Here is a 23,684-nt window from a genome sequence, read left to right as displayed (position 1 = left end):
TATCTCCATCTATCAGCTTTGATAGAAACTAGATACCGAATACAAAATGTTGATTGGCTGAGGATTATTAATTAATAATTAATAAGGCACAAATGTCCCTTGAAAATAAATAAGAAAACCGGAATTTCAACGGATAATTTTATTATGTTCATCATTTGGAATTGCAGATAGAAAATTGAGTACTTCAGAGTCTGCAAAATATCAGGCACTGATATATAGATTAATCTCTCATTTGATTACAGTCTTTTCAGTGATTCAATGTTATAAAATTGATTGTTTAACATATTATTTTGTATACAATACATACAGAAAGAAATTGACAGGAAAAAGAAAGAAGTTATGTGCAAAGGTAAAAGGAAAATTGTTTGTAATCTATTTCATAGGAAATGTTATCTCCAATAAGAATAGAAATAATAGAAGAAAATTAAATGAACCAGAATCACAGTTTGGTTGGCTTGATAATAATGAGATCCACATTGCAAATAGTCTTTTTTATTTTCATTATCAGATACTGTTTTGGTTTTGATCAAATCTCGACATATAGAGTTCTGCATAGAAAAATAATAGAATAATTAGTAAATTTATAGATTGTAAGATAATTCTAATAGGTGATTTAACAAACTTACAGGACATAATTCATCACACGAGGGGCATATGATGGTTCCCATATGAAGCCATCCATTAACTAGTCTTTGGATTTTAATTTCTTGATCTTTATAGTCGCAAACATAGGTTAAGTTTGCAATTTCCAAGTGTATTTTACCATCAACGCATTCATACTGTTGATTCAAATTTACAATTAATAAGATTAAGTCAAAAGTCATGATAAACGATTCGAGATGACAAACCTTGTAGCATCCTGATCCCCAATGCTGCCAATGGCGACTTTGTGAACAAGCTCGTTCTTCCCACTTTTCTTTATGATTGAAACACCTCGAATTAGGACCGTAAGATTCAAGAGCAAAATTTTTATCTTGTGGTGGACTGTTTTCAACAAATTGACATTGTGATCCTCGAACGACAACATCTTTTGATTTCCAAGTAAATTCTTGGATATACGGACAGTAATCTGCAAGACTAACTGATCCTCCATATCTATCGAGAAGAAATTTTTGTCCAACTCCTTTGATTGAATCAAAATTTTGATACAATGGAGGCAAATTTACATCGTATCTTCTTAAATTGCACAATGCAACCGCATCTCGAGCATCATTGCATTCAGTTTCTAAAGGTTCTTCTTTAACTTTTTCGCAAAAAGGGTGAATGCTTTTACCATCACGTCTTCTCTTGTCAATCCATTCTTTACAGCTTTTCATGGCAAAATCACAGCCAAGATTTTTACCCCATTCTAATGGTTGAGCCATTGAATAATTTGGTTTATACCATCTATAAATACAAAGCAAAGTTAAAATTGAAAAAATGAATCTTTATATAAACATTCAATCAAACTGAATTTCTTCAATAAATTTAAATCTTTTTACCCTGTATCTTCCATAAAAGCTAAAGTTATGCGAGAGTAAACAGGACTTTGTGTGTGAGTTCCAGTCATGGCTTCGTTCTGTTCATGAATAGAATAACAGATTAATTAAATATAATAGAGCAAATAGTAGAAGATGAGACACTACAATACAATTGGATAATTTAACTGAATAGACACTATTCAGGAAGTAAACTAACTTCAAAAACCCGTTTCTCCCAATGAGTCAAAATGGTTCCATCTTCGCCTTGATCTTCAAGTTCAGCTCCCTCCAGCTTGGAACAATTGAAATGGTTTCTAACCTCCTCCTAAAATATTTTTACAAAACAAAAAAAATGGATTAGTAATTAGATATGCAAATAGAGGAAAAAAGAAGAATAGATAGAAGAATACAAACCACTACTCGAGGTGTGACAACCATATGAATATCTTTTGTCATATAACCAGATCTGACCAGCCATTTATCTCGTTTAATTTTACGAACAACCTTCTCGCTCCATTCAGGTACACTTAGCTCTTTATTCACTTCGTGTCGTCCATTTTTACCTTTTGGAGTCAAAGGTATACCCTTTTTATCACGAAAGTAAGCATATAAAGAAATAGAAAAACCCAGAGCATGGAGAATCTCATGTTTAACTGTTGAAAGAAGAGTAGCCAAATCTTGCGGTTTCGTTGATATGGATCGAGGACATAAATTTGCATGGCCTGCTATTGGTCTGTACATGAAAAGAAAAATAATTAGTTAAACAGCAACAAAGCATTGACGAATAGACCAAACCTTTCAGTCTGTGATTCTTGCTGGCAATGAGCTGCATAAGCAACTGTAGCTCCTTTCTGACAGCGTTCAGTCTGAATTGCTGATATGTAGAACACAAAATCTGCATCTTTTACGCCAGCATCTTTAGGACGTTTTCCCACATCATGGCAATTAGCAAATTCTTTATTACACACTCGACAAACCTACGAATCAATAAAAAATGGAACATTAAGAAATATATTAGACAATTATGATATTCAAATTGAATTTGTGATTTTTTTGGTAAATAAGCAATCAACGGTTTGATAGTGAAATATCCATACATCGAGATGTTCTTCCGGCACAACAACTTCGCCACAGGTTGTCTTTGGTTCACATTTCTCTATACAATGTTGATGTTTAGGATTTTTTGGTGGGAAAAGGACTTCATGATTAGGGCACTTCCTGTGGATGAAATTGAATGATGGGTTGCAAGGAAATTAATTAAATACTTCATTTATCCATACAAGAGTAAATTATTTTCTAACCTGCTGATTATTATAGGCGTTTCTAATGGAGTTACTTGCAAAGCTTTTTGCCAATAGTCCAAGGCTTGAGGTAAAATAGTATTCTGAATTTATATGAAGAAAAAAAAAAGACATTGGATGTTGTAAAAAAACAGGAAACAGTATTAACAATGAGGAAATCATTCAGAGTTGAAATGATTTTAATCTGATTGCAAAAGTTTTTTACTCACATTAATTACATTGAATTTATCTCTAGGTAGCTCGAATGCACTTGAGTCATAATGAACTTTAATTCGCAAGTTATTACTGATGTTAATATCTCGCTGTTTTCGGTTATGAGATTTTGACTCTAGGTGCACAAAACCAATCTGTAAAGTTCAGCGAATACGTTGAAAAAAGAGTAAAAGAAAAAAAAACAACAGGTAAGTTTAATTAGATTATTGTTAGCCAAATAGTTGACATGGTTGATAGCAAAGCTCATGAAGCGAGGAAAAAATGAAAAAGGGGTGAGATTAAGCAAATTGATTATTGAAAAATCATACAAGGTTAATGGCATGAAATATATCATTAAGTTGATAATTACTACGAATGGTTAAAAACAGTAAACTGAAAAGGATTGGTAGAGGTGGAATGATGAGGCACGAGAAGACAGAAAATCAATTATCGAAGAGTTAATATTGTCTTACCTCTTTCTGTTTAGGTGGAATATGGTTGCATATGTGTCCAACAGTAACAATGAAAAGATTAAAGTTGATCAGCAAGATGTAAAACAATATTAAATAGTAAAAGTCATGATTCATTTTAAGATGAGAGATCCAATGGTGTTTAATATGAGATATGCAAAGCCAGACATCAATAATGCTTATTGGCAGGAATGCAAAGTTGATGTTTGTCCTCAATCAAAGAGTAAAACAATCAAGTTGAGGAAACTACGAAACAATAATCAACCAGCATTATTATCTGTTACCAAGAAACCTTGTCACCAGTCAATTTAATGTAATAACAATCAATCATAGATCATATAACCAAATGGTTTGCATTGTAGGTGACATATCACAAAGTACGAAGAGTAGAAGAAACACTGGCGTATCAAAATTACCAAAACCGATTAATTTAAAAGAAGTTAAATGGATGATTAATAACCACAGTTGATTGCATCTAAATCACATCAAGAATGGAGTTCATTTATACAGAGAACAGATTATTGGTGGTAAGATAGGAGTCTTTGGTAGAAACGAGAATGAGATAGAAAATAAGGTAAACACTTTGGATGGGATGATGAAGAAACAATGAAAGTTGTACTTGTAAATCACAGTTGATTTTAGAAAATTAATGATACAATTTGAAAATCTAAAATAAAACAATAAAGAATCAGGAATTGAGTGAAGAGTTAATGAACACCAACCTTTTTTGGACAGATTTTGAAAAGTGAAAAGATAGGGAGAGAGAGAGTTCACAAAAACAGATTGATGGAGCCAAACTACTCGGTGGATAAAAAATTGTGGGTAGGGGAAAGCACCCCCTTTTGTTGCTCAGAAGACAAATTTGGTTTGTCTACATTTTAAATAGTAAGACTGAGCACATTAAACCGAACCCCTTTTCCCTTTATTTTTTATCCACCCAGTATAAGATGGAAGAAAAGGGGAAGAGTCTGACAACCAGTCAGCGTTTAATAATAATGATGAAAAATTGAAAGATATTAACTGGTGAAAATTGATAATGAAAATGTTATTTATTATTGAAACGACGGATAAATTGAATTTATAAAAATCTACAAATGCTAACCTTCTTTTCGGTTAGGATGTGTTCATCATGTGTTCAACAGATGACTTAAGGGATACCCAAATCCATCTCTCAGGATATGCAGTGCATAAGAAACAAAATACTCATGTTATTACTGTTTATATTAACCGTTCCATCCAACCTATCAGCATAGTTAATCGAAAATGCTTTAATCAATTTTCGTAGATAAATAGTAAATAATTGTGAAATCCTTTCGATTATTTACTTCTCATATTTTCAAAAAAGCTGAGATTCAGCTGCTTTGGTCAAGGAATCGTTAACTTTACCTTACTCTTTGCAAAAGACCGATTTTTCCCGCAACCACTATCTCCATCTATCAGCTTTGATAGAAACTTAATAGATAGTTAACTTAATAATTATTTGTACTCTTTAAATTTAACAATTTAATTCCGCAGTAAACTTAAATTATTCAGCACTCATCGCCAATTAAATTATACAGAAATCAACTATTCCCTGGTTTTCATTTAATCAATTGAAATAAACAAAGTATGATGAGTATGATGAGTTTCAATCAAAATTGAATCTCATAGATTCGAGTTCACTAAAGAAGCGAAATTTCAATTTCTAAGCTTTAGCAATTAGATTTTTGAATATTGAAACCATTAAATTATGATTAAGCTTCTATCTATTTTCAATTGATTCAGCCAGCTTGGAAGCTTAAAAGAAATGCAGGAAATTCAATCGAATGAATCTTCGTTATTATTTTATTTGTGACTTTTGTACAGACAAGATTGTAATTTTGTATGTGATTTACTCAAATTTAATTTGGCAGTAATGAATATCTTGACCGTCTTAAAATTGGACTTATGGAGAGTTTATTTACTGTTGATTGTTTAAACAATTGTTTTAATTATGAAACAATTTCTTGATTTTGAGTTGAACTTAAGCGCGCTACAGTTTTTAGCGGTGGGCATGCGTATGGTCGGTTTTACTTCTTGGTTTTTCAATATGTGTGCAATGCAATGCAACTTATCTTTCCGGTGTTGAGATCATTTAATCGTGTGCTTCGTGTCAACAGTAGCTTAATATTGTCCAAGATGTCTGAATCAACTGAAAAATTGAGTAAGAATGAGCTTAAGCGACGTCTTAAGAATGAACGTAAGCTTAAGGAGAAAGCTGAAAAAGAGAAACAAGCCTCGGAAAGTGCGGTGAAAACTGTGGATAAGTCCAAGACTGGAGGTGATGCTGCCGCCACAAATGAAGATGAAATGGATGAGAACGAATTTTACACTTTACGAACTCAAATGGTTAATAATCTAAAAGCCAAAGGAGATAATCCGTTTCCTCATAAATATAATGTTACTATTTCGCTATCCGAATTTATTGAAAAATATTCAAGTCTATCAGATGGTTAGTATCTGTGAATCCAAGAAGTATCAATTTTTCTTCCGGTTCTTTCTTGTCACATGGCTCGTCGTAGTTGTTATTGTTTCATTAATATGCCAATCAAACAAAATATGTTTTGTTGGATGATAAGTAGACATTCCATCTCACCTCATGCTTTTAATTCTTATTAGGTCAAGTTTTGGAGGATCAAAAAGTGAGTGTAGCCGGCCGTATCCATGCTAAACGCGATTATGGAGCGAAGTTAACTTTTTACGATCTCAGAGCTGAAGGAGTAAAGATTCAAGTTATGGCTAACGCTCAATACTATCCATCTCAGGAAGCTTTTACTGAAATTAATGGTAAATTGAGACGAGGAGACATGATGGGTTGCCTTGGTCATCCTGGTAAAACAAAGAAAGGAGAATTATCTTTGATACCAACAGAAATGACATTGTTAACTCCTTGCTTGAGGATGCTGCCCCATCTTCATTATGGTCTTAAAGATAGAGAAACTAGATACCGAATGAGATTCTTGGACTTAATGTTGAATGAATGGGTTAGGCAAAAGTTTATCACTCGATGCAAAGTGATTCGTTATATAAGATCTTTCTTGGACCAACTTGGTTTCCTTGAGGTTGAAACACCGATACTTAACATGCAACCTGGAGGGGCCACAGCCAAGCCATTTATAACTCATCATAATGAGTTGGATATGGATCTTTTTATGCGCATTGCTCCTGAATTGTTTCTCAAAATGTTGGTTGTCGGAGGAATGGATCGTGTTTACGAAATCGGCAGACAATTTCGTAATGAAGGGATAGACTTAACACATAACCCAGAATTTACTATGGCTGAATTTTATATGGCTTATGCTGATTACAACGATTTGATGTCAATTACGGAAACTATGTTAAGTGGGCTTGTTAAATCAGTTCATGGATCATACAAGATCACTTATCATCCAGAAGGACCTGATGGTCAATCGGTTGAGATTGATTTCACTCCCCCTTTTAGACGAATTAAAATGCTTCCAGATTTGGAGAAATGTCTGGGAGTTAAATTCCCTGCTTACGATACTTTGGATTCAGATGAGGCAAACAAATTCTTCTCTGACCAGTGTCTTAAGCATGAAGTTGATTGTGCTCCACCTCGAACCACTGCTCGGTTAATCGATAAATTAGTTGGTCATTTTATTGAAGTCCAATGTAACAATCCGACTTTTATCACTGATCATCCAGTTGTTATGAGTCCATTAGCTAAATATCATCGGGAAAATCCTAGTTTAACTGAACGATTTGAACTGTTCGTGGGTCAAAGAGAAGTAGTCAATGGTTACACCGAGTTGAATGATCCTATTGTCCAAAGACAACGATTTGAACAACAAGCTAAAGCTAAAGCTGCTGGTGATGATGAAGCTCAGTTGGTTGATGAAACTTTTATCACTGCATTGGAATATGGTTTACCTCCAACCGGTGGAGTAGGTATAGGAATCGATAGATTATCTATGTTCTTGACAGACTCTCATACAATTAAAGAGGTCCTCTTATTCCCAGCTATGAAACCCGATGAAACCAAAAAATCAGATGAACCAAAAGACGGCTCCTCAGCATCACCTTCCAAATCCAAGGAAACTATTCAAAAAAAGTAAACTCTTGTGCATCTAAAGAGGCTCTTTTTTAAAGATAACCAAAGCTTAAAAATTTGAAAAATTAGGTTTGAATAGTAATTATTTATAAATTATGAATATATGTTAATGCTCCCGGTTTTTCTGTCAAAATTAAATGTTTTTTTCTTGCATCCGCATCGTTTGACAAAAAATTTTTGATTACCAATCAACGAGTCGTATTTATCCTTTACAATCAACTTTGATTAATACAAACTAAACCAATATCAGTTGTAGAAATAATAAGAGTAGCTCTTGAAAAACAATTATCTGACCGGAATAATCGCGATCTCCAAGAACATTAAGAACAGGATTAGAAATACCAGTTTCAATTCCACTATAATTATAATTGATCTTAATGAGTCTTTACCTGATTACCAACCAGAATCTCCTTTAACTTATTAAATGTCAATTGTGTAAATCAACTCTTCAATTTGGAAAAATTTTGTACCTCTGATTGCCAGAAGTGTCAACATCTTCAATGTTAGAAAGTCGTTGACAATCAAAAACCGCTGAGATATTATAGCAAATAAGTTAGCAAGTAAATCCATCCAATACATCAATATGTAATCAATCAATAGCTAGTAATTAACAACCATGGAAAAATTGCTTCAACCAAATGACCTGAATGGAAATCACTTAAACACATGTTTCAAACGGAAACCAGCTATTGGAAGTTTTTTTTCTTGAGGAGAAATATGATTTAATAGCTTGAGGTCTATGACACTGTGAATGTTTCAGATCACTCATTATAAACCAACTCACGCCAAAATAAGATTGATGAGAGAGGATAATCATAAATAAATGACGAGAAACCGAGGTGATAATCATTTACAGTTCATGTCCACTTGTTCAACATCAAATCTGTTCAGCTAGCCTAGTAATTATTTACGTAAAATAATTTATTTCATTGTAAATCCTCTTTACAATAGTACAACCATGAGAGTAAGGATTCATGATGTGAATGATGACAATAAACACGGAGTTGACCAAATCGCTGGTTATGGGAGATTGGACAGTAATGGTAATCGAAAGGAACGGACATTGTTTACCAAGGATCAAATTAAAGAGTTGGAGGATCAATTTAATCAACACAGATATCTTTCTCGGTTAAAGAGATACGAAATTGCCATGGCTTTGGATTTAACTGAGAGACAGGTAATAACAATCAAATAATCTTTCAATTAAACCTTAATTATCCTTGAGATGTTAAAAGATTTGTTTCTCTATTTGTTTCTAGGTTAAAGTATGGTTTCAAAATCGCCGAATGAAGAGCAAACGTAATCAAATTCACAATAAATACCGTGATCTGGAAGAAACTAGAGAAGACATTGACCAGCAAATATCGGACGCAGATCAATTTAGAGGTGATTTTAGTGTATCTACAATAATATTAGATGAATCATTTTGTCCTCAAGAAAAACACCAATGCAGCTCGAAGTACTGAAATCAAAAGTACAGGCAACAATGGATCTGCAACAGCCAACAATTATTGTTACCCACCTTTGAATAAACGTTCAACAATGAATAATTACAATTAATGTAACCCAAAAAATTTGAGGTCAACAATATAATTCATAGGAGTCAAAATTGCCAGCCAAAACAACAATTAATAATCTATTAAATCATCATCATCACCACCATCTGTTTATTGTTGTGACTGTTAACTTAATGTTTTTAATTTAATTTCACATTAATAGTTTGTGTTTGTGAGATAACACTATTTTGATTCTGTGAATTATTTTGGTGAATTTCAAGTGATTTAAAATCAACAAATTTAACATCAGCCTAAATCAATCGTTTAACTAAACCGCAATGCCTGAAGAAACGCCTGCGAAATCTTCTGATCCTGACATGAAACAAGAGACAACCTCAATGTCCCTTAAAACTGAAGGCTCTCATGCCGCTGCCGAAGAAACCGAGGTCCGTCGAGGAAGATCCAGAACCCGATCTCGAGCAGAAGCAAAACCCAAATCACAGTCCCGAAGTACCTCTCGATCATCAACTAAACCAAAGGCCAAATCAACAATGAAAGCTAGAAGTGTTTCTCGATCTCGCCGAGGAAAGGGCAAAGCTCGACGAGGTGGACGTCGTAAAGGAGCTAAAGGTCGTAAAGGTGCTGGCATGAAGGCCAAAGGAAAAGGAAAAGGAAAAGCCATGAAAAAGGTTAAATCAAAGAAGTAAAGTGTTAACTTAAACTGTCCCAATTATGCTGATCCAGTTACAACAGACTCTATGGATGTGACCACATAACATTCAACATTTTATTCAATATTCAAAATAATTATATCAACTCTATTCTTAATTTAGTCTCTTATTGTTCTTATTAATCTATGATCAAACTATTCTCAGTGTATTACTCAGCAAAAAAATAAATAAATACAAGAGTTAATGTAAATTGTTACCAAAACTTCCGGGTAATTCCAATTTATGCAAGTTCCATCTTTTGGCTTTCTATTTTATGAAAAGTCATTTCATTATTTTGAAATCATGTATTCATTAATTTACGCGATTGAAGCTGAATCAACTTTTAAAACCATTAATTGTGAATAAAAGTGAACTGGAATTTTGTAAATAGTACCAAAATGGGCAAAAATTGTCATCAAACATTTACTTTACATTTGAAAAGACTTAACATTTTTTTTCTGGTTAAATGTTAACAACAGCCATCAAAATTAGGTGAATCCTATCATTTATCTATTGTTTGGTATCCAAGTTAATCAATGGCCGATTATTTTAAGCCTAATTGTTGATCATCCGTGCCTTTTTGAGCGTTTTCAGTGTTCAAATCCAGAGACTCATCGATGCGGTCTCAAATTGATTTTAAATTATCAATCATTGATTGAAGGTTAACAAAAGATATCCATTTTTATGGCTGTATATAATATATAACTATTATTTCAACAATTATTTTTACATACAATTTTTATATTCGATTTGATAAATAATTAATAATTATATAAGATTATCGGCAGACAATTGGAGCAAAACATTTATCGCTCTTCTTTGCCCTCTTGGATTGAGCTATTTTTTACAGGATTCATAACTGGTAATTGTAACAATAGGACTACTCGTTGATTTTTTAACAGGAATTGGTGGAGGAATTAACTTTTTACATGGACTTGTAGTCCTTAAAATGGTTACAGTTTCACCATTACTGTTGGTTATTGTTTGCTGGATTGGCGGAGGAATCGATTTAATTGTGACAACTGGACTTTCGATTAGCTTATTATTGTTAATGTTGTTATTAATGATCACCACGTTATTTTGATTCAACATTTCTTGTCCATTTAACTGTCCCTTTGGCTGTCCATTTGGTAACCCGTTTGATTGTTGCTTTTGACTTGGATCACCATTGGTTTGACTATTAATTTGTGTACCATTTTGCTGTTGATTAATAGTGTTACAATTATTGATATTATTATTGTTGTTCATCTTTTCTTCACAATTTGATGCAATATTTTTGATATCACGAAGTTTCCTCTCTCCTGAGCCAAACATCTTTGAATGAGCAGCTCTGAACTCTTCCATGAGCAATTCTGGTAAAAGGAAAAGAAAAGAAAAAAAGAAATTGAATGAAAATTTTTGATAAACGAAATGGTTAACAATCAAAATTTTCCCAACTAATTGACAGATTGACATCTTAAATTAAAAAAAGATTCATTCATTAATAGACTAACAACCATTAAACACAAACAATTGCAATTCAATTTACAAGGTCAGTTTCACGGTAAATTGCACCGATAATAATCAACAAACTAAATTAACTGGCAAAGGTAAGTTCAATCTTTTTTTATTAATAACGTTCAACCCTAATATTGACTTAATCATCCACTTGATTACTCACTCAATCCATTTTATGATAATAATAAAACACATCTATTCAGCTTTTCTGACAAATAATTGTAAGAAAAATCATTTTCTGTCCTCAAACTGAAGGTAACCCTGAAAATTGTGGCATTAAAATTTGATTAAACATTGTTATATTATTAAATATATAAAATTAATCTAATATTGATTTGAATCAACAAAATAGTGTTTAAACATTTCTCACAATTATATTTCAATTGGAAAAACTAAAAGTGAAAATCTGTTAACTGTCGACCAATTTTCTGGTTCAATTTTGAAACATTGGTACTTATTGGGCGATACTTTACCATGTCGCTTGCGATTCTCATCGTCTTGACCTGAAATTAACGTTTTAGGTCCTTTGGTCATCATTTTTTCCAGATTCCGTGTTTTATTCAATGTATCGGTAATCAATCCATTCTCATTGAGCCGCTTTTCAGCAAGCTTTTTAATTTCATCCAAAAATCCCAATTGTGAAGTGCTTCCACTTGAGCTTATTGAAGGATTTCCACTTCCTGAGATTGTGCTTGAACTGGATATACTTTTTGAATCATCCTGAGGTTTCATATTTTCCAGTTGTTTCCTAATGAGATTTCATACAAAATTAATCATTAGATGAAAGCGTCAAAAAGTCACTTTAATATTTGCCATAAAAGATTATGAAAATACATTAAAAATACGTTTCTCGTTAACAACCAAATAACAAATTACTAATGGTAATCACTTTTAATCGTAGTTAACAAATTGTCCTAGAAACACAGTGCAAGTTAACATTAAGTCAACACAGTTTATCAATAATAAGGATTGCTTTTGACTCATTGTTTAATCTATGACAAAATTCATTATTGCTCAGCAAAAAATTAGATGTTAATTGCATTAACTAGCTAAATCATTGCAACAATTGGTTGATAAACTTCCGGGTAAAAGTTACTCCTTTTAATATGTAACAAGTTTCAATCTAAAATTGCATTAATTGTCATTTTAATATTTGGATAAAATGAAAGATTTGTTTCAACTGGAAAGACCATTTAACTTGGACAATTGGTTTACATTTTTGCAATCAATTTGGCGTTTACAATAAACCTTCAATTAGTATCATCAATGAGGACAATCAAGTTTTATTACAAACTGAGATTCTCATTTCAATTGTTGATTTATTCAATTGAAAAAAAGTAACCTTTAGGCTTGTGATTTTCATTGAAAAATTGTTTCTCTTTTGGAGACACAAAATGCTTGGATTCATCAACAATTGGTTAATTTCAAATTTAATTCAGATCACTTTCAAAAAGTACATTTAAACGTGGTTAAAATGGTTATGGCCTAATAAACGAAATAACATGAAGAGTAAAAAAAAGTCCGTGTCATTGGCATGAGTCGTGAACAGATTAAAAGGTAATCAGAACTGCAAGTAATTCAACAACTAACATCGCCAACAATCAGGTAAAATTAGTAAACAGTGTTACGATTGATTTTAATTAAGACAAACTGATGTTATTTTGGTCCATTTTTTTGGTAGCTTCACATGACAACTTTGATTTAATTTCATCATCAGAATCAGGTCAATTCTGAAACAATCATTTAAAGATTAACTGTTGATCAAGAGATGAAGAAAACCGTTTTAACCGTAAAACAAAAAAAGCAAAGTAACAAAAAATTAATTAACCAACAACTTCTCATAATCAAATTATAAATAACATTAAATGATCAGCAGTTAGGAAAAAATCAAAATGAACCTTTTGTTACATTTGTATTATAACTAATCATTGTTAATTGGTGAAAAATGACCGGCAATTGATTTGAATGGTTTAATTGGTTTAATCAGTTTTCAGCTTCCGATCATCACAATTTGAATAAACTTTTACTATTCAAATTGAATTATTTCTTTCAATTGTAAATTGTTTCCTTTAAATTCCCAAGCTGTAATCAAGGAAACCAATTTAACGTTCAATGTTTATCATTGCATTGTAATCGATGAAATAATTTGTATATTAAGGTGAAATGAATTTTTTTGTTCAAACCATCAAATGATAAGTTAATTGTGAATAAGATTTGTTGATTGTTTCCATTCAATTGTTGAACAATCAAGTAAACAGAATGTAAAAAGTAACACGTTTCTTGACTCAAATTTATGCATCTTAAATCCTTCAACACAATTGCAGTTAACAATTGAGTAAATATTGAACTAAATTTTGAATACAATGTTTACATAAATTTAGATAGCCATTGATGGTAAAGTCATCAATTTGATTGCAACAATATAATTTTAAAAAAGGTTTCACAGCAATTAACATTAAATGATAGCAATTAAGTACATTATTGGGGAGACAAGAAAAAAAAACAGAGATTTGATATTAAGGATTGAATTAATCAACAATCTGGAAAACTGGAAAACAAGTTGAACAGCAATTTATCATGGATTGAACAAAGTAAATTGCTGGCATAATGATGCACTTAATTATGTCTCATTGGTCTTAAGTTGATATTTAATGAAGAGTGATATCACCTAAATTGCCCTTCGAGCACCTTCATCACTGTCAACCTGACCATCAACATCATCAGCATCATTTGCATCATCAACATTCATAGGTAATGATGTTGAATCAAAGTGTTGCTTCAACATCTTTTATCTTTTCTTGAAAATTGTTTGATCCATTGAAGGGCCACACAATTAGACAACCCAAATTAAGAGTCGAGATGTCATCAGATTGTTTTGATTGAAAATAATGATCAAGAGAAATGATGAATTTATGGGAAATTAAATTAACCCAAAGACTATTTAGGCTTAAAGTAGTTTCCATTGCGTTTCTGTTCAAGATGAGGTTACTTCAAATGGTTGTTGTCATTAACAATTCATGTTTTGTCATGAGAGGCCAAAACAAAGTCAACTGTTAATGTTAATTCATAATCATCAAAGTGCTCATTTAATGTACACAAATCATGGGAATGAGTGTAAATCATGAATAGTAACAGGTTGTAAATCATTATGTTTAACAAGGATCAACATTTGGGGCCATTTTGTGACCATCAAGAGTCTCTTCATCTTTACTTTTTAATATCACCTGAAAAAATGTTGATCATTTAGTTGGTAAACTGATAAATCAGTATCCCTTCCTGGCGATTATCTTTCATCCACCATGATTGGTGAAAATAAAAAATAATCGATGAAACTTTACTGAAAGGATTAACTGAATGAAAGTTAAAAATAAGTTGAAATTCAACTGTTCATCTATTTTACTGTCACTTCAACAATTACTTGATTGAGAAAAAGGTAAAGAATGATGAAGATGATGATGAGACGATGAACAAGCTGTAAGAGATTGAAAAAGTAGCAATAATAATTTGATAGAGAAACAAATTATCAGCAGATGTTGAATGATCAAGAGTAGGAAGATGGTGAGAATGATGATGAGGATAAACAATAAAGTTGCCAAGTTGATGTCAATTTAAATCAATGAACCATGTTATAAGTTAATTGATGAAAAACAGAGTGGCGAGACCAACCAAAATGAACACAAATAGGAATATCAATTTGATAAAGGTTTTTTCTATTCTTTTTTTCTTCATCATTCCTTTCATGAAATAATAACCGTCTATGTCATCTGTTTCTTGCCCTTCACACACCAACAACAGAACACACAATCATCCGTTAAAGAGGCTTCAACGTTCAAATGACCATTAAGACCTAGATTACTTCATTTTCAATGGGAATTTGTTCAGCCCAATTCACAGACTTGACAATCTCACATTTTACTCCAACTATCCAATCAACCAACTCAACCTGTTTAGTCTAATTTTTACACTCACATAGTTACATATTAGGACAAAACAAGGGCAAAACTGGCGAGACAGGAAACATTTAAATAATTTAAACTGATCATTGAACATCATCAAACATCAACTTTAATTGCTATAATTTTACCTGCGATTGACTGTAATCTGTAAACTATTCAAATTACCTCAACAATCATTGTTATTCAAGTTAATTTACATATTGTATTGAGATGTGAAAATGTTTGGATGAACAAGAAAATATCTAAATAATGTGAAGCCCTTTCAGTGAAAAGGTTAACCAAGGTAAATAAGGTAAGACCTTTTAAGGTTTGTATTACAGTATTTAAGTGAGGAAAAAGAAAAGGTAATTGTAATAATGTTAATGATAATATGATTAAAAAGGGTTCACTTTAATAGGTTACTATGAAATAAGAGTAATCCAATTTTGTTTACCATTAGATTAGGCTTTTTGGTGTTTGATTTTTTTTGCATTTCAATGTTGACACTCACAAATCAATATTTACATTTGATTCAGTTTACCTTTATATAATTATCAGATTGTTACATTGGTAAACAAAAAAGGTTACTTTGATTACCTGAACATACATTGAGATGAAAAGCTGAGTAAAGTTGAACAATTTTGTTATCGCATGTAAATATTACAAGATTAATGGATGAAATAAAGATATTTTTAATTGAAATGATTGAAGCAGAGTCAACATTTACAATTGACAATTTGTTAACAAACCAAATTAACCTTGATTTTGGTAAATAGTTATATTGTGAGTAATGTTCATTGAATGGTTGTACATGATGGTGGTGGTGAAAAAGGTAAAAGTGTAAGTGACTTTTCATCATTACCATTATGATTGTGTTTTTGTTTCAAGAGTAACCTTTACAATTGAACGCAAATTCATCACCGCACCCGAACATGACGAAGTAAATCACAAAAGATGTCCATAAGTGTTGATGAGCACCTTATTCAATTAGTTAATTAATTCTTACATTTTCTTAACATTAACTCCAATCATTTAACCTTTTGTTTAATAAACAAATTATTCAAGTAAACCTGTCAAGGTTGATTCTGGGTACGTGAAGATGATTAACTTAATTAACCAAAAAACTGAAAGTTAAACCCTTAAATTGGTAAACACAACAATTGTCTCAACAATTTAAGGTTCAACAATTAATCTTGCATTACAATTGAAAGTGTAACACAAGGTTTAATCGAAATGTTTTTTTCTCAAAGTAACTCTGTTTTTTGTTTTTCAATCAATTTCGTTGAGGTGTAAATGCAGGTAAATGAATGTTGAGTTGATACCGAAATAGAAACAATCAAAAGCAAATTTCAATCAAAACTCAATAAGTTTTACTTTTCATCTTGAAATAATCCATTTCTTTATATACTTTTCATATTAACCTATCATCATGATGATTACTCAACAAACGGAACTAACAGATTTTATAAAAAGGATAAAAAATTCATTTCCATCAATCCTAAATATTAAGGTAGCAAAGGGATGAATAACAGAAGTAAATAAATAACAATTGATATTGAATGGCGAAAGCCGAAAGTTTCATTAGTGAATTATTATTAGATAAGGGTTGGTTATCAATTCAAAGTTAATTTACTTTTCATTTCATTTCATCATCATAACCATCATAATTATTGTTGATGAAGAAAAAAAGAAACTGAAAAATTCAATGAAATAGCGTAATAAAGGATGAGAGAAAATGAAATGGGCGCTAAAGATAATAATTCAATTGATGGTGATGGTGATGATGATGATGGTGGATAAAATACTCTAATTTTCACTGTTATTCATGATAATCAACAATTTAACTGAACAAGAAGGTGTTTTATCGCAAAGATGAACAAAATGAAATTTCATGTTTTTCTCACCATAAATATACATACAGTTAGACATTAAAATATAACAATTTGGTGACAAGTGACTATTAATGTGAAGTAAGAAAAGTAAATTGGTTGAAATTGGTTAAAATTAGTGAACCTTTCTCACACAATTAAGATGGTAATGATGAGACTGATGAGAGATTAGGATGAAAATGGTTAAGGATGATAAAGATGAGGATAAAAATTGAGATTAAATGAGAGGAAAAGGGTTGATCCAGTTGTTTTCGAGGCCAACTCAAAGCTCCAATATGACCCTGTTTTTGTGTTCATTGAACATTTCATATTGATGATGATACTCAACTCAGACGAGCTTCTTCACCATCTTCCTCCTCTCTTCCACCTTCCACCTTCTTATCATTACCTTTCTTCCGTTAATTTAGGCTCGGTACTTATAAGTAATGCAAAGTTACACACAACGCAAAAAAAAATAGCTGGGAATCAAGTTGAATATTATTATTTATGTATTATGAGTATCAATTAACAAATGAATTTTAACCATTCTCAATGAGCCATTAACTAAACACAAGTAAACGGGATAAAAATGATCATCAACTTGGTGATGATTGTGATCATCAAGATAAAGGTGATGCAAACAAAGGTACACAAAAAACCTGATCAACACACCTACCTTTAATATCTAAGCCTAACCTTATCTGAATGAGGACGATTATTTTCATATTTATTATTTTTATCATGATATTAATATTAATTTATGATAACTTTTCCCTTTATTCAGTTTCACTTGAAAATATCTCTTAATATTACCTTGAAATATAAAGGTAAATAGACTAATTATTTTGCTCTTTTTTTCAACAAATTTCATTTTCTTGCATTTTTTTGTTGTTGTAAAACAAAATAATTTTACCAACGCCTTGAACATTTGCAACAGTTATTAAGTTTGTCAAAATGATTATCAATGATTGTTCAGGTTTGAAGTTTATTAATTTTTCTGCTCTTCCTCCTCATCATATGCATGATTCAATTTTGATCATCTTTGTCAGTTTAGTCCGTCAATCATCATTATCGTTGATACGAATCGAATGGCTTGAATGTTACTAGATGAAAAGTTGAGTTCAGTTGAATGAACAGTATGTCATTAAATCAGATGAATGAACTAAAACTTGTTAACGAGAGATGGAAAGGGTAGATTGATCAGAATGATGAGTTTCCATGATGATCATTGCGATCAGATGGTGTTGCTTGTGGTGGTGAAAAGGAGGGTTAATGAGCATAGAAAAGATGATCAAAGTGTTGACAATTGCATACAAACAGATGGCGGAAGGAAGAGGAAGGATGAAAATGGTTAAAAAACATTCACAAGTTGAGCGATGTGTAAAAGGTAATAATTGCCATCTCAAGGTAATGAGACTATCGAAGCACAAAATTGTCAAATAAACAATTGAAATGCAAATTGAAACACACAAAAAAAGCAAGTCTAAGAGTAAAAATTTGTATCAACTGAATACATGAATGACAATAATACAAGTTTAGGTCAAATATTACCGCTTTTTAGGTTCAACAAAAAATTGCGATTATAATCGGAAGTAATTCGAGAAAATGCACAAAATAAAAACGGTAAACAAATACTCGAGTAAAGCAAAAATTGAAAACAAATTTTTGCCTCTTCTGAGCTTAAAATGGAACCAAATTCTGGCAATTCTAATGAACTTAAATTTCAATTTTTGCTGATCGATTATTGGTTTTAATGGTTTAATAATAAAACTCAAAACTTGAAGCTTAAAATTGAAACAAAACTGTAAACCTTCATTGAATGTTTTAATGAACAGCTAATAACGGATAATGGTTAATGGATACAATTTGAAATATTATAATATATTTGGTTTGATTTAAAAATGGTAAATATTTGAATAAATATTTGAAACCCAATATTGAATTTTTTCAATTTTTTCAGGAAATTATGAAATCAAGGAAAAGAGTTGAAGACTGAAGAAAAAATTTGCTTAAAATCGCTTTATTTCAAACTCAATCTTTCTGGCATTTTCAACTTCTGGTATCTTTTATTGAAATTGTTATAAAAATGGAAGCTTTTAAATTGAAGATTCGGAACATATTTGAATAAGGTTTGTATTTAGTTATGAATTTAATTTTTAGGCCTGCTGTTTACATAATTATCAGATTTATGACAATGATGGGAATAACGTTTAGATAATTGTTGTGATAATGACCCTGAAATAATTTTGTCAACAAGATTACTATCTAATGATGAACACAAAATGAGCTGTACTTTGATATTTTTGGACTCATCAGTAGGAAAGTATAAAATGGTGAAAATTATCAAATTGTAATCACAACAGCGTTTACAAATGGCTGAAAGGTACTTGGTTTTTGTTCATTTTCATTGTTGTTTGGAAACAATTTCCTAATCAAAAATGATACAAATAAACGGAACAACATTTGAATAGGAAACAAATTGACTACAAAAAAAAGTGCTGATAAATAGAGATGATATTTTGACATTTCTTTGTGAAATGCAAAGACAATATAATGTGATGATAACCTTGGTTACAGTTTACTCAAATCATGTTCACTTTGAGCTTGCCTTTTTTTCAGATGGACTTTTAATGAATCAAAAGTCTGCCAGGCGTGTCGATGATTTTGCACCAAGATAAAATGTCATCAAACTGTTCATTGTCTATTCTCAGCCTTCATCATTATTTTAAAATCTTTTAAGGCTATAATTATGATTGGTCAAGAGAAGTATATGGTTCTTACCTTTCCTTTTCCAGCTTTTCCAGTTCGGCTTGTAACCTTTTTTGCTCAGATTCCAGTTTTTTCCTCTCTTCAGCTAACCTTTCCTCTTCTCGACGAACCTTGTCATAAATTTTGGCTGTAGCTGCAGAAACATCAGACCGACCTGGGCTTGATCGATCAACACTATTGATGGTCTCTTTGCCAGAATTTTCATGTCCAATGGGAATTCTCATGACATAATTTCCATTGGATTCAACTTCAGACATGGAATAATCATGTTCAGAAGGAGGGTAAAATCTTGATGAACCATTGAAGGGTGAAGATGACGATTCAGATGAGGTTTTATTTAAAAGCGGTGAATGATAAATTTCCTCAGCAGCAGCAGCTACAGCCGCAGCAGCTGCAGCCTTTGAGATGCCACTTCCATTGGTTGTGGTTGATATTGGCGGTGAGTGGACAATTGCTTTAACTCGCTGTTTCGAGTTGCCATTGGTGTGATGATATGGATGGTGTGAATGACGAGCATGATGCTGATTAGAATGGGAATAATTTCCATTTGGTTGTTCACTATTACTATGATGGTTGTGATGCTGTTGGAACAGTGAAAGACCTGACTTTTTACGGACTGTTAAGGTCATTTGAGAGGTTGACTTTATTCTTGCTATGGCTTCATTGAATTCAATATCTCCTGGTTCCATGGACAGTCCATTCATAGCGATTATCTGATCACCAACTTCAAGTCCAGACTCTTGAGCAATTCCACCTTCTTTGATTGTTTGTACAAAAATACCCGGATAATTGGATGGACCTTTAACCACTGAACAGCCCAACCCTTGACCTGGAGCTATACGGATGAAGACACGGGCTTCCATGTAGTCACCGTGAGTCATTCCGTACGAGGTGAATAAATCCTTGTCTGGACAAGAGGATTGATCCTCAGATGATTGACTAGAGGAAAGGGAAGATCGATTGGAGGAAGAACTTTTAGAAGAGAAAGTTGACCAAACTGAGTGAACTGGACATGGTGGTGGTGGTGGTGGTGGACCAGGATGATGGGAATGATGATGGGTTCGGTGTAAGTGTTGATGATGATGGTGATGACCATTAGTGTTACTTCCATCACTGCTATTACTGTTACTATCACTGTTTAAACTGCTCACAACACTGCTATTGGAACTACTTTTATTATTATTATTCATGTTGTTGTTGATTGTCTTTAAATTGTTTCCATTAACGTGAATGGTTGTGGTTGTTGCTGGTGTTTTGCTTGGTGACATCTTTGAACTATCAATCAGCTTCCATGAGAGAGTTTCTGAACGATTTGATTTAATTGGAATCATTCCCACTGATTTAACTTTCAATGTAATCCGTGAAGATGATTTTATAAGTGCAATTACTTCCTCGTGAATTGCTTGCTCAATGATGAAACCATTTACTCTAAGTATTTGATCACCGGGCTGTGATTAAAATAAACATAAACAAACATAAATTAGAAATAATTACAATCATTTTACAGTTAAATTGTGAAAAGGAGAAAAATGAACAAATTGATTATTCATTTCAGTCATCATTTTAAATTGGTTTAATTGGGCAAGAAACACTTTTTCTCAATCAATTTCTTGCTATATGTGAATATACAATTAAAGGTAGTTAACATTTCATGAAAATGAAACTATTGAGAGTTACTGGAAGCTGTTCATTCATGATACTTTCACTGAATTGCGACTGATTATGGTTATTAAATTAACAAAGTTGCTTTTGAAATCATTGTGGTCAATAATGGTGAAAATGATGGTGATGATGGTGAGAGGCGTAAGAGGTAACAATGAAAGTAATATTGACATTGGCTAGTTGGTGATTGTGGGCAGATGAATGATTATGATTCATCTTGATTGATTGGTTCGAGTGAAATCAATTGAATGAAAAAGGTAGCAATTAGTTGATTACCAATAACAATCAAAGTGAAGATGAAACAAGATTTTTAAGGTTGCAAGTTAAGGATATATTGGAAAGAGAAGAGGAGAACAAAAAAGTGCAGATAAGATGAGAAACTATCATCCATTTCTGATGAAAGAAGATGAGTTAAAGATGATGAAAAGATGAGTATTGATGATAATAATGATGATGAATCAAGATGACCAAAATAAGATCAAAAATGATAATGAAAAAAAATCAAAATAATTGGTTTACACAAAAAAAAGTAATATTTTTTTCTTTGCTTCAAGTTTCTCATCAAATGCAGACTTTTACATTTCAAGTATTGGTCAGTAGGTATTGAATCGGAAAGGTTGCCAAAAATGAAATGGAATCAAACTTATTTATAAATCATCATTACCATTATTATCATCGTTGTTATGCTTATTATTATCAAGTATTATTATCATATACAACTGGAAAATCTGATTACAATTAAGTTCACTTTTGATCGAATGTCTAATTGAACCTTTTTAGATGTCTTTTCCTTTCCCTATTCAATGATTTAACTGTTCATGTAAATTGCTGTGAATAATAATTGTACAATTGATGATCAACAGTTTAATTTGTGTATTGTAAAGAGTAGGAGTTGAACGATTAACTAGTAAAGGTAAATAATTTAAAGTGTACTGGGTGGATTATAAGGAGTCGCCCTGTTGTTCGCTGTCATAGCGCATTGAACGGGAAAAAAGAAAGATTGATTTTTTTGTCAAATAAAAATGGCACATTTTTCTTACTTTTAATCCTTCACGGAAAGCTTCTGATCCTGGATGTACTTCCGATATGTAAACACCTGTTCCATGTTCCCAACCTTTTGTTTTAATAATAAAATTAGAACGGCAATGATGATATAATTTTGAAAGAAAAATATTAATGATATTTACCTCCTCTAATTGAGAAACCAAGGGATGACTTGCCAATCCGACAAAGACGCACAATTCGAGTTGCCGAGTCCATTGTCTTTGGATAAGAAGGTGATGATTGTGTATAAGGTTGCATCAGAAATTCTGTTGAAAGTTGAACAAGAACCGAAAAAGATGGTAAATCCAATTGAAAAGTAAAACCAAACAAAGAGCAAAGACTCTCAACAAGAGCAACAATAAACAAGTGTGGATGTTAACAGGAAACAACACCTGAAGCGCATCCCGACACATGCGCTTTTAAATTTTATTAGTTGATCAAATGTTTTCCGAATTAAACTTGAAATTTAATTGCTAAGACTTTTGGTTAAAACAAAAAAAGTGAAACAAAAAGTAAATGAGAATAGATTTCAATCCGAAGAGTAAACTCTGCTGAATGAAGAGTCCAAGAAACTCTTCAAGCTGAAGCTGAATTTTTGCTGAGTGAGTTGGTTGATTGTGGTGACATCTTTACCTAAAATTATCAACTTGCCTGTAAACAAAGTTTTTTCTTGATTTAACATTTATTAGAGCGATCAGTAAATAGTCAATTTGGTATGAAAATTAAGAGTTTTTTGATTTTTATTTCAAGTGTTCTGATGATGCATTGATGCACTTTTGGCAACAGATTGGCAATTCTTCGAAACCTTCCCTAAACCAGTTTGACGGTCGTAATTGGAAAAGGTTCTCTACAGCTTTTAATCTCATCTCAAGTCTCGATTCTTTGGAGACAACTCTTTAGATTATATAATAGATTGGGTGATAAATGTGGTAACAGATCGCGAAGATAAAGTGGATCGATGATACTGACTAAGGTTTAAATTTGGACTGTTGCAGTCGCTATTCATAGAAACAAGCGTTATTTCGGAGAAAGAAACACTCGTCTGTTAGTCGCTTTTTTGAATAGCTTTTGTGTTCACAATCTGGTCTTGCCTAAATTATAGAGAATTGTTGGAGCTATTTCGACCTCACAACGAATATGTTCTCATTTAGCAGACACTAAGACCTAGTAGATGTGGACAAATGTTTACT

The 23,684-nt window shown here is 32.0% G+C and overlaps 4 protein-coding genes across 5 annotated transcripts; 2 read left to right on the top strand and 2 right to left on the bottom strand.

Annotated features, from left to right (window-relative positions):
• Nucleotides 1-124: 124 nt before the first annotated feature.
• On the bottom strand, nucleotides 125-4,215 carry Invadolysin (leishmanolysin-like peptidase, invadolysin). The gene is made up of 12 exons (XM_025161401.2): nucleotides 4,146-4,215; nucleotides 3,427-4,090; nucleotides 2,971-3,108; nucleotides 2,762-2,844; nucleotides 2,558-2,678; nucleotides 2,256-2,437; nucleotides 1,875-2,193; nucleotides 1,678-1,785; nucleotides 1,482-1,558; nucleotides 849-1,386; nucleotides 627-779; nucleotides 125-548 (listed from the first exon to the last, which is right to left on the bottom strand). The coding sequence occupies exons 2-12, from the start codon at nucleotides 3,538-3,540 to the stop codon at nucleotides 390-392; spliced, it is 1,992 nt and encodes a 663-aa protein (XP_025017169.1). The 5' UTR covers nucleotides 3,541-4,090; nucleotides 4,146-4,215; the 3' UTR covers nucleotides 125-389.
• Nucleotides 4,216-5,517: 1,302 nt separating this feature from the next.
• LysRS (Lysyl-tRNA synthetase) lies at nucleotides 5,518-7,666 on the top strand. The gene is made up of 2 exons (XM_015932333.3): nucleotides 5,518-5,893; nucleotides 6,061-7,666. The coding sequence occupies exons 1-2, from the start codon at nucleotides 5,581-5,583 to the stop codon at nucleotides 7,515-7,517; spliced, it is 1,770 nt and encodes a 589-aa protein (XP_015787819.2). The 5' UTR covers nucleotides 5,518-5,580; the 3' UTR covers nucleotides 7,518-7,666.
• A 588-nt stretch (nucleotides 7,667-8,254) lies between these two features.
• LOC107364888 (homeobox protein MOX-1-like) lies at nucleotides 8,255-8,994 on the top strand. 2 transcript variants are annotated; one of them, XM_089269129.1, is made up of 3 exons: nucleotides 8,255-8,352; nucleotides 8,465-8,690; nucleotides 8,773-8,994. In XM_089269129.1, exons 2-3 carry the CDS (start codon nucleotides 8,472-8,474, stop codon nucleotides 8,977-8,979), a joined length of 426 nt encoding a protein of 141 aa, XP_089125255.1. In that variant the 5' UTR covers nucleotides 8,255-8,352; nucleotides 8,465-8,471; the 3' UTR covers nucleotides 8,980-8,994. The 2 variants fall into 2 exon arrangements, with proteins under 2 accessions (XP_089125255.1, XP_015787820.1); XM_015932334.3 differs by lacking the exon at nucleotides 8,255-8,352 and having other exon boundaries at nucleotides 8,359-8,690.
• Nucleotides 8,995-10,398: 1,404 nt separating this feature from the next.
• Nucleotides 10,399-22,853, bottom strand: LOC107364884 (uncharacterized). The gene is made up of 5 exons (XM_015932330.3): nucleotides 22,638-22,853; nucleotides 22,491-22,564; nucleotides 19,801-21,236; nucleotides 11,690-11,964; nucleotides 10,399-11,071 (listed from the first exon to the last, which is right to left on the bottom strand). Exons 1-5 carry the CDS (start codon nucleotides 22,750-22,752, stop codon nucleotides 10,557-10,559), a joined length of 2,415 nt encoding a protein of 804 aa, XP_015787816.1. The 5' UTR covers nucleotides 22,753-22,853; the 3' UTR covers nucleotides 10,399-10,556.
• Nucleotides 22,854-23,684: the final 831 nt, after the last annotated feature.

This window comes from Tetranychus urticae, chromosome 3 (genome assembly GCF_039701765.1).
Source record: "Tetranychus urticae isolate SD_2017Ah chromosome 3, NJAU_TeUrti_SD_1.0, whole genome shotgun sequence".
In the NCBI taxonomy this organism is placed as follows: domain Eukaryota; kingdom Metazoa; phylum Arthropoda; class Arachnida; order Trombidiformes; family Tetranychidae; genus Tetranychus; species Tetranychus urticae.
The sequence above is the reverse complement of the archived record's forward strand: the minus strand, read 5'-3'. Positions and strand labels throughout refer to the sequence as shown.